The following is a 12,118-nucleotide window of genomic DNA, read 5'->3' on the forward strand; positions in this document are numbered from 1 at the left end:
ATATACTTTCTTAAAGTCTACAAAGCTGTCGCTAAGAGTAGTTTTGCTGTGTTTATATTATTATCGGAGATGATAAAGCGGTGAGCTGGCAGAATCGTTAGCACGCTGGACGAAATACTTAACGGTATTTCGCCCATCACTGCATTCTAAGTTCAAATTCCGCCGAGATTGACTTTACCTTTCATCCTTTCGGGATCAATAAAATAAGTACCAGTTGAATATTGGAGGTTGATGTAATCGACTTAACTATTCCTGCGTATGAGTATAAAAACTGCATCCCTCTGCCAAGTCATGCTGAGACAGTATGGCACATAGGATCATCAAATCAGTATGATCACAAAATTCAAATTCATGGCTGCCACATCGGACTGTGGCTGGTGAAGGAAACATGCCGAAGCCTTCATCCTACAGTAGACTGAATATGGACGATTCAGTCCAATCCAATTCAATCCATAAGAGAGAAAAAAAATCCAGTTAACTCTAATGACTACAGATACAAGATATACTTTCTTAAAGTCTACAAAGCTGTCGCTAAGAGTAGTTTTGCTGTGTTTATATTATTATCGGAGATGATAAAGCGGTGAGCTGGCAGAATCGTTAGCACGCTGGACGAAATACTTAACGGTATTTCGCCCATCACTGCATTCTAAGTTCAAATTCCGCCGAGATTGACTTTACCTTTCATCCTTTCGGGATCAATAAAATAAGTACCAGTTGAACACTGCGGTCGATGTAATCAACTCTTCCCCTCACAACCAATATTATTGGAGATGATGTTACTGAATCAATCGTGAAATGAGATTAGGTTGGCTACGCTATATTACAACAAAGCAAACGCGCGAACGTTTAACAGATTTTATTAAGGGAATACATACACAAATTATCAAATCTTCACTGGTAAGGAGATTAGGACTTAACTGTATTTGCTCGGACATTAGTTATCTGAAAGATGAGAGACCGCCGCAAGTTGTTGAAGCTTTTTCCTTATTTTGCTAGGTGAGAGTAGAGATATGTCCTGCTTGGAATGCCTTCAGAGCTCTGCTCTGGTCTGGCTTATGGCGAAAGGTAAGATGTGTGTTCTCCGCGGTGGTCTTGAAATCACTTGTCTTAGATCTTCGCAGGCACTGCCTATCATACGAGGAAAACACACGAATCTCATAAACATTCAAGATGATGTCCACGACATGGCTTCAAACAGATTGATTGATATTTAGGTTGCTCACCTGAAAATGATGTGGTTTATTTCAGACTGCGAACTGGTAATTTCACCGTTGGAGTTCAAAGCCTACAAAGCCTTAGCTGCGATAAGTGAATATATAGAAATCGAGAAAAAAACACACTCCGTTTTCAGAAGATTAAAAGGCAATAGACTTATTTATTGGGTCTTAAATTTTCTCAAATTTTCAGCTGAATATTTACAAAACAAATGTACTTTTGGTGCAGTTTTGTTTGCTGATGATGAAAATCATATATATATATATTGAAAAACCTAGAGTCAAGACGGAGTGCCTACAATTGTGTCGACGCAACGTAGTTCTCCAAGAACACGTATTTGAATTTGCAACTGTTTGTTTGCGTAATGTTGTTTCTATATCGCCTGAGGAAGCACAACTAGACCTCATTATGCAAACAAACAGTTGCATAATCAAATACGTGTATTCTTGGAGAACTACATTGCGACGAAACAATTGTAGCAAATAATAAATAAATGTCCAACCATACTCCAATTTCTTCAATTTTATATTCACACACGACGAATGCCCAAATTTAAACTTGAAAGTATATAATTTTATCCAGTCGAATTACCCAGTTGGCCACACAGCAGAAGTTGAAACTATTTGTTGTCATAGCAATTTCAGTGTATCGTCAGCATAGAACGGTGAACCATGACCTTGAGTTTGTCAACTCGGAAGATGGGATTTACACTCAACAAATAAAAAGTACTTAGCCTGTCTTAAGTGAGGGAATAAACGCTGTTGTGGTATTCATTTTCCCCAGCAAATTCATATCTCTGCGAGTTTATGTGGTACCGTTGGCACGAAAAATATTATCTATTTGAAAAACCATTGGAATATATAGCACAATCTTGTTAAATTTTGAAGAAACAATCGTTTTCTTTCATTAAATTCTGTTTTAATAAAAAAAAAACATTCATTTTTTTTCATTGCTTTCTTTCAATAAATTCTTATTCTTTTTTTATAAAACATTCAAGCTTCCATAGTGTTTTGATTTTCTTGCCGTTCATACAGGGATTCTCAACTCGTGAGTAAACAACGCTACACTGAAGTTACCGTAAGAATAGATATTTTCGACTTCCGCTATGTGACCAATCGAGTTATTCGACTGGCTAAATAAATATACATAACTTACAATACTTTTAACATCTTTATTTAATTTCTTGAGCAAACGAATGCGATTTTCTCCATCAAAAGTAGAAAAAGAAGAAAATTTGAAAACAATTAGGAGAAAATTTTCAAATTCTTCAAGTAGTTGAAAGAAATTTTACAAGATCCCGTAGAGTTATATAGCAAATAATTGAAGACTGTAAAACAGCTGTACCCAGCCTTTTTTGTACAACTGACCGCTAGATCATGTGCATAGCAAAACACAATAAAGTGCGTAGTATATAATTTATTAATTAAATATATAATACACACACACACACACACACACACACACACACACATATGTATATATATGTATATATATATTGAAAAACCTAGAGTCAAGAAGGAGTGCGGTTGAACATTTATTTATTCGCTACAATTGTGTCGCCGCAACGTAGTTCTCCAAGAACACACGTATTTGAATTTGCAACTGTTTGTTTGCATGATGTTGTTTCTATATCGCCTGAGAAAGCACAACTAGACCTCATTATGCAAACAAGCAGTTGCATAATCAAATACGTGTACTCTTGGAGAACTACGTTGTGACGAAACAGTTGTAGCGAATAATAAATAAATGTCCAACCGTACTCCAATTTCTTGACTCCAAATTTAAACTTGAAAGTATATAATAATACTACCGATAGTACTGGATAATTCTGAAGGTAGACGAGCTTTATACTGTACTCTACCACGTTCATAACGGAATATAACTTAACTATATATATATATATATGCTGTTAAGTATATGTCTGGTCATATAACTATATTACTGCTCTATATTTTAGAGTATGCTTCTTTTTCTGATATATAGTACACTGACGATATATATAATGTGTGTGTGTTTCATATATAATACATATATAATGTAAAAGCACCCTGAAGACTTCGATAGTCAATAAAACAGTAGTAAAATTTTAAAATGTTTTCTTTCTGTCGGCCTGGTGCCAAATGATCTCCAGCCCAGTGCTGGTCAGTGGTTCGGAGGTTGGGGACCCCTGCTGTAGAAGGACGAGGAAGGATCTGAGTGTGGGATGGATTGACTACTAGAAGGCTTTTGACAGTTTTCCTCTCACTTCACCGCATACATCCGGGAAATATTAGCCATTAGTAAGGTAACACCAATGATAAACAAATGCATTAAACAATTAATGAGTAAATGGTAAAGAATTTTGTATATAGACAAAAGAAGGAAATATATATATTAAACTTATTCTCATTAGAAGAGAAGTATTCTAAGGGAACTTTCAACCTTTCTATTCCTTTCTGCCTAATGCTAACACCTTGAACCACAGAGACAAAACGATAAACAAGAGACATGGGGACTATATGACGATAAGAAACGAGGTGAATACATGGTGATAAATAATTAATAAATATGGTGATTGCATTGTAAGAAGAAACATGGTGAATACATAGTAATAAATAAACTTGGATATTCCCCGTCAAGTTAAAAACTCCAAAACAGAAAATTTTCAAATTAAATAAATTACTTGATACTTGTGCGCATGCAAAAATGTACATTATTAAAAAAAGCTCTGAGAAATCAAAGTTTTGAATGGGTCAAGGATGCCGTCGATCATAGGATTGCATATTTGGAGTTTAAAAAAAACAACAACAGCGACAGGGTATTCAACTGGTAAGATAAGTGAAAGTCCTAGTCTGTGGAATTAGCATACAACTTAACATTTGAAACAGGCAACAGCGAACAATTCTTTACCATTTGATAATCTACCTTTGAATGCAGTTTGCATCAGTTTACTATTTCAATTTATTCTGATTGTAGTTACTAACAAATATCTGGGTTTTTTTGTTTTTGTTCGTTTTGTTTTGTTTTGTTTTTCTCTCTATATTGTCTAAAAAGGTTTCATCGTCCTTAAAGTTCCTTTTCTTTTTTCTTCTATTTAGTCAAAAGCTTATTCGCGCATTTTTCCGTCCGTTCTGAAATCTTTAATGATGATGCTGGAATTAGACTACACGACCACATTCCACAACCTATTCCTAGAAAACACCATCACTTATACAGCTGTTTACATTATACTAATTTTGTACGTCATCCTTATGCCTTTTCTACTGATGAACTTACTGGTACGTATTTGTTTCTTTTCCCTTTGAGTTGGTTTCATATCGCTGAAGCTCTTTCTCCCTGCTCTCTGTAGGTGAAAAGAATGATGTTCGACACATGAAGAAAATAAAAGAAGGCGGCGAGATGGCAGAAACGTTAGCACAACGGGCGAAATGCTTCGCGGTATTTCGTCTGCCGTTAAGTTCTGAGTTCAAATTCCGCCGAGGTCGACTTTGCCTTTCATCCTTTCGGGGTCGATAAATTAAGTACCAGTTACGCACTGGGGTCGATGTAATCGACTTAATCCGTTCGTCTGTTCTTGTTTGTTCCCTCTATGTTTAGCCCCTTGTGGGCAATAACGAAATAGGTATTTCGTCTGCCATTACGTTCTGAGTTCAAATTCCGCCGAGGTCGACTTTGCCTTTCATCCTTTCGGGTCGATAAATTAAGTACCAGTTATGCACTGGGGTTGATGTAATCGATTTAACCCCTTTGTTTGTCCCCTCTATGTTTAGCCCCTTGTGGGCAATAAAGAAATGGAAGAAAATAACAGTAATGATTCCATTTACTACAATTTTCTGTAGTTTCAATCATGTTTTTAGGCTAAAATAAGAAAATATCGTTTTTCACGCACGTCCTTAAATTTTTCTTTGAAGTTTGAACTATACAGCAACTTGGGCACGTTATGGGATTATGATTTTCAGAACAAATAAATAAAATTAACGTTTTATTGCAATATCTATTGAATATGTAGATTTTAATCTTTGAGAAAATCTATATTAAAATGCTAGTATAACTACGTATGTTACACCGAGAAGTGGTTAGCTGAAGGGAGAGGTAGAAGAGAAAGACTGGGGGTAAAGTGCATGTGTGCATCGGAGAAAGAGAGAGAGAGAAGCGTTTAGTAGAGGGAAATATCGTGATGGTGAGATTAAGAAGGAAGGGAAAGCTATTGTTATGCAGTTAAGTAGGTAATTGAAGGAGACAGAGAGAGAGAGAGAGAAAGAGGAACAGAGAGGTACTATGGACGGCGAGCTGGAAGAATTGTTAGCACGCTGGGCGAAATGCTTAGCGGTATTTCGTCTGCCGTTACGTTCTGAGTTCAAATTCCGCCGAGGTCGACTTTGCCTTTCACCCTTTCGGGGTCGATAAATTAAGTACCAGTTACGCACTGGGGTCGATGTAATCGACTTAATCCCTTTGTCTGTCCTTGTTTGTCCCCTCTGTGTTTAGCCCCTTGCGGGTAGTAAAGAAATAAGAGAGGTACTATGGAACGAATTACTTCAGCTTCCAATGTTCAACGGATATTTCATTAAGTCAAATTAATTGCCAATATCGCGTAGGTTCATTTGAAAAGACTTCAACAAGATTGAAATGTTTGCTGTTGATATCACCATCACCATCACAATGTCGACAATATTATCTTTAAATGTTATTTATCTGCCAGCCATCTCATTGATCTAGTCATTTTATTCTTTTTTCTTTCTCATTTCCAGATCGGTTTAGCCGTCGGAGACATTGAATCCATTCAAAAAAACGCAGGTCTTAAACGCCTTACTATGCAGGTAAGTAAAAACAGATAAATATGATTTTGTTTTACTGCTGATATTCTATGTCAGCTGATCACTCAAATGACTTTCCCAACAAACAAATGCTTAGCACATTAACAATTCGGTTTTGATATTTACCACTCATAGCAGTCATGAGCAAAATCATCGTACATGCTGAAGCATGATGATAGTGTTGCTAGGATACCAGGTTACTGACAGCCGAGTCAAGTTCAATTCCTTTCGTGGGCTTCGAGAAAATAACAAGGAAGCTTTCCAGGTTATACTTCTCTTCAATAATATCCCAACAAACTTACATGTTTCACAAATACCGGTGAAGTCATGAAAATACAACGATAAACTTTGATATTTAATATTAATTTCAAAATTTGGCACAAGGCCAGCAAATTCGGGTGAGAGGATAAATCGATTACCTCGACCCCAATGTTCAACTGGTACTTATTTTATCGACCCCGAAAGGATAAAAGGCAGAGTCGATCTCTGCAGTATTTGAACTCAAAACATAAAGACAGACGAAATGCTGCTAAGCACTTTGTCCGTCATGCTGACGATTCAGCCGGCTTGCCACCTTAACTTGGTACCTAATATTATTTGATGCCACTTTGGCGTGTGATCTACAAGTTAAAGGGCGATTGCTTTAGATTGCTTTTTAGTTTATTTTTCAATTTCTGTTGGCTAAAGACTTTTACAATGTCATCAGCGACGAGACGAAGGCAGTTGCATTTTTACAAAGAAATGGCCTTTTAGATGATGAAGAAAATGTTGCACTATGTCATCGTTGTGGTGGAGAAATGAAAGAAGCTCGAAGAAAAATTGAAGATGGTGAAATTTTGCCAACTTTATGTTGCAAAACTCGCGGCTGCCAAACTTATCGGTCTATCCGCATCGGAAATGGGGTTTTTCCCCCCTATTATACTAGTTTAAATAACAAAATTCATTGCAATCTTTCTCTTATGATAAGGTACTTCAGTTAACTGGTAGAGGTACCGAATCAAAATTTCACTGTCTTTCCTTTAGAAATTGATAAGTAAATTAAAATGTAACCTAAAGTAATTCAAGTTGTAGATCACACGCCAAAGTAGCTCCTGTTATTCTTTATTACTCTAATTACCAAATACGTAGTATTATGAAGTGGAAAACCCAATGGAAACATAATTTCCTTGGTGCAGTAAAAAGATCAGCTGCGATGTGATTCGATCTGATTGTGTAAGAAACCATTATTTATACTTGCAGGTAACAAGTCATACATCAATTGAAAGAATGCTGCCAAAACGACTTCTGAGACGGTTCAACAAAGAAACTTATAGGGTTTTCCCCAACGAGAAAGGAAAATGTTCTAGCAGTGTAAGTAATTGTTTTACTTCTTTTTCTTCTGTTCTTTTACTTAAATCATCCACGTTTGTGTTGAATCTCAGTCGTTAATTTACATTTTTCTTTTATTTCCTGTCTGCATTCATGGCCTTTGCAGACCCTTTCAGATTGGTGAGATTGGTATCGTTAATGTAAGTCAATACCCACAAGAAAGATATGAGCAGGAAAAGAATTCCAGAAGCATTATGTTCTGGGAAGGAAGGGCTTGATTTAGTGTAGGGCTTAGTGGTGTTGGGTGTAACAACAATGACGACGACGACGATGATGATGCTCACCAACACTCTAGTCTCAAGCCTACATAGTTCTTGTCTTCTCTTTTTGAATTGCTGCTTCGGTGATCTCTACTCTTTGTAGCAGGGAGTTCCCATGACATTTTGATTCAAGCAATCTTGACTCATGTTCCATATTGTGTGAGTCATCCATCCACTTACCCATTATTCCCATCAATTGTTGAATCTCCCGTTTGTCGAGCTTTTACCACTGCTAAAACATTTACTGCTCCTCTGAACTAAGAAACAATTTACTACCCAACTGATCCTCACCCACCCCCGTCATCCTTCCGTATTTTACTCCACTTCTTTAAAAAATAAACTGAACAATCCTACACCTGCTATCCTCTTAAAACCTACCCGTCACGTACATGCATCAATCTATTGAGGTCTAAGCTGAATATTGGTCGCATCAGCATTGAGAGGTCGTAAAGACTAAAAGCACTGTCCTTCTTCCTTAGGCTAAATAAATAAATTAATTAATTAATTAATTAAATGGTCCACTACATTGACTTTATTTTGGCAAGAATTATCTAAGCTGATGCCACACTGCTAATCCTTCAATCAGTTTTTCATCATTTTGTTGTCAAGTGGACTCATAACATAAGGTTGAGAGCCAACCATATACTCAAGAATATACCGATAAAATATGTATTTCTGCCAAGGAAAAACATGAGCACTTACATTGTTAGTTCTTCTCACCACCATTCTTTTTTTTTATTATTATTTCCACAGATTATGAAGCAATCTCAACTCTCAAACTACGATAAATTCCAAAATATTGAGATATCTGCAGATAAAATAGACTGGGAAATGCGAAAACAGAACCAAAGGTAAAAAATGCCTTTTCTCTTTTGGTCATTGTTGCTGTTGTTACTTCTACTGTGAAATAACTCCAAGTCACTCTTGACTGAACAGACCTTATGGTACGAAGGTAGTCAATCGAACTAAGGACAATTCAAGTGAAGCGTTTGTTTGCTTTTTGTCTTTTTACTTATTATTTCACATACCTTAAAAAAGTTTAGTGTTCAGATAAGGTATTTAATTATTGTCATATCTTTATTATTTTTATTATTTTGTTGCTTCACTTCTACTTCACAAAATTGGTATGAGATTTCTCTGATAAAGTTAACTGTAAGTAACAAGTATAGCTCCACGGTTCATATTGTCACCATCACTGAGTGTGGTAGGAATGAAACTTCCGTTGCCTTAAACCACCGATTAATTCAAGCTATCGTGCCCAACCTGTTAAAATACGTTAACACTTACTTCACTATTTACTTTCCATGTTGATGTTATCTCCCTCGAGATTTAAGTTATTTTGTCATGCCAAGGGATATATTGGGTTGTCCGGAAAATTCGTGCCGATTTATAGTAGCTTACCTTTCGACTTATTTAGAACATGGTTGAGTCCATAAAATATGATTTGACTACACCTCCATTTAGAGCAGAGTTTAAGCTATCTTTTCGTGGAAGAAGGCTTATGTTCCTATAGCCTGTGTTAATTCTGTAACCCTTTAAAATGTAAGATAAGAAAGTTCATTTTCGGCACTTGATGCTTTTCTTTTTCCGTAAAGGGAAAAATGCCTCACAAGCAACCAAAGAAATATGCGCAGTTTACGGTGATGTTTCTTTATCTGAAATAACTGTACGTAAGTAGTTCGCAAAGTTCTGAGCTGGAGATTGTAGCCTTATTGATAAAGAACGATCAGGCAGACTATCCACTACAGATGATGACCAAATCAAGTCATTCATTGAGAATAACCCACATTGCACAACCCGAGAATTGGCAGAAAGCCTCAACCTATCAAAATCCGTCGTTCATGAGTACCTAGTAACTCTTGGGTACACTAATCGCTACGATGTTTGGGTACCACATGAGTTGAGTGAGAAGAACCTTATGGGTCGCATTTCCATCTGTGATTCGCTTTATAAACGGAATGAAAACGCGCCTTTTTTAAAGCAAATTGTGACAGGTGATGAGAAATGGATTACCTACCTAAATGTTCAGAGAAAGCGATCCTGGAGTAAGCGACATGAGCTACCCTTAGCCACCCCAAAAGTGGGTCTTCACCCTAAAAAAGTCTTGCCTTGTGTCTGGTGGGATTGAAAAGGAATTCTGTACTATGAGCTTCTCCCAAGTAACTAGACAATTAATTCTGAGAAATATTGCACACAACTGGACGAGTTAAAAACAGCAATTCAAGAGAAACGTCCAGAATTGGCCAACAGGAAGGGTATTGTTTTCCAGCATGATAATGCAAGACCGCACGTTTCTTTTGGAACCAGACAAAAATTGCTGCAGCTCGGCTGGGATGTGTTACCCCACCCTCCATATTCACCAGGTATTGATCCTTCGGATTTCCACTTATTCAGGTCTCTGCAGAATAGTCTTAATAGTAAAACTTTCAATTCCTTGGATAACGTAAAAAATACCTTGATGAATTCTTTGCCATGAAACCACTTCAAATCTGGGAAGAGGGTATTTTCAAGTTAAAGCAAAGATGGAGACGCATTGTGCAACAAAATGGTTCATATTTGGTTGATTAAAAATGCAATGGCAAGTATTTATTGACCTTTTTCTTTCCTTTAAAAATCGGCACGAACTTTCCGGACAACCCAACACAATATGAACATATTCCTTTGTTTCCACTGATCTAGCAGATACTTAAATGGCTATGTTTCGCTGAGGAAGTTTAATAAAACGGAAAGATGTCTGGAGACATTATTTACATTATTTACATTTGACGGTTATTTGTCTTCATATTGTTTGTTGTTAACACAACATTTCGGTTGATATACCCTCCATTTATACAGTGTAAAGAGAAGGATTGCTCAGTGCCTAAAACATCGAACAAAGAATATAAGTAGCGATCGTAATACACACCACGAAGAAATGATCAAGCTAAATAACAATCTATTAAGCAACAACTACCCCAAAAACATACTATCCACTCCAATTATGAAGAAAAGAGAGGATGAAACCAGTAAACTGTCCACAGTCTGTTTACCGTACGTGAAAGGCCTCTCCGAAAAGATGCAAAAGATATGCGGCCCATATGACATCAGGACTGTATTCAAGAGTAATGCAACACTTCGCAAAATTCTCCTTCGAGTAAAACCACCAATAGAAGACTGCATGTACTCTATCCCATGCAGATATACCGCCTCCTCAAAATAAGGGTAGACGAACATCGGAAAGCTGTGACACGAGGAGGTATTGATAAATTGGGTATAGCTGATCATGTATGGGAAAATGGAGACCACCTCCCTCTATGGGATGAAGTTAAAATAATAGACAGAGAACACCACTGGAAAATACGACAACCAAAAGAATCAGCACATATGCTAGAACACAGCAACTGCCTAATCAGACTGAGTGTAGATATGAGTAGCATATGGGAACCGGTATTACGGGAGGATAGGAAAATATTTGATTCATAAGCCCTAAAATTCACTCCAGAATTGCCCACGAGCAACAAAAAGAACAGCAACATCGATAAATACCTTAGGAATGAGAATCCAGGTTCGAAATTTCCCCAAGACATCTCATGAAGGCTGGAGGGTATATCAGCCGAAACGTTGTGCTAACAACAAACAATATAAGGACAAATATTCGTCAAATGTATATAATATACATAATTCCTCATCTCTTAAATATAGAACTGTATGTCTGGAGACGTTAGAATATTTACCAAACATTAGGCTATCCTACCACTCTGTGTTCCATTATCTGTTTCCGGTTTCAGTTATATAGTACTCTGATGAGTCACCTTACTGAAAAAATTTCATTTTAATTTTAAGTTGTCTCCCTAACCTTTGTTTGGATTTGATTGTCATTGTTCAATAAGGTTTCCCTCTTTAATTTACAAATATTGTTGTGATTAAATTATTGTGCTCGTACATTAAGTGTGTTAATGCTAACTTCACTAAAAAGAAAATAAATATTAAATCACTATTCGGCATACATATGCCTATTTCAATCTAATATCTTGTCGCCAAGTCGAAAGACATTCTATATATTCATGTACATGTTGTTTCGTTTGTTATTTTTCCCCGTTATCGTCGCAATTTATCTTTATTTAGAGTTCGGAGAACAGCCTTTACTTTTTCTTATCACTACCCTTGTTTCAACTTACTTCTGTCCTTATTCGTCTGTCGTGTCCGCTCGTCTGTACCTCAACAGTTGACGTTATTGATACCGACAAACTGAATATTGTCATAAGGTGTTGAAATTGTGATGATGTTTGATTGAGAACTGATGAGGCGTTTGTGTTTTTTGTTCTTTCTGCAATTTTTTGTCGTCCTTCTGTGTCACTTTGTCCATTATTGAAACATGCCTACCTGTTCAATATGCAATATACATACATATACATCAATATACAATATACATAGGTGCATGTCAAAGTATACTATACATACATGTCAATACACAGTATAAATAAATGTGATGAGAATGTA

General features: G+C 36.6%; 1 protein-coding gene across 1 annotated transcript in view; it reads left to right on the forward strand.

Moving 5' to 3' along the window:
* The window catches only part of LOC106868019 (transient receptor potential cation channel subfamily A member 1), a 143,923-nt gene that overhangs the window by 126,004 nt on the left and 5,801 nt on the right, over positions 1 to 12,118 (forward strand). The window contains exons 19-22 of the mRNA XM_052970331.1: positions 4,293 to 4,472; positions 5,946 to 6,014; positions 7,251 to 7,361; positions 8,393 to 8,490. Of these exons, the coding sequence (XP_052826291.1) occupies positions 4,293 to 4,472; positions 5,946 to 6,014; positions 7,251 to 7,361; positions 8,393 to 8,490 (458 nt within the window). The remainder of the gene's footprint in view (positions 1 to 4,292; positions 4,473 to 5,945; positions 6,015 to 7,250; positions 7,362 to 8,392; positions 8,491 to 12,118) is intronic.

The sequence above is a fragment of the Octopus bimaculoides genome, chromosome 9, assembly GCF_001194135.2.
Source record: "Octopus bimaculoides isolate UCB-OBI-ISO-001 chromosome 9, ASM119413v2, whole genome shotgun sequence".
NCBI classification, from domain to species: Eukaryota; Metazoa; Mollusca; class Cephalopoda; order Octopoda; family Octopodidae; genus Octopus; species Octopus bimaculoides.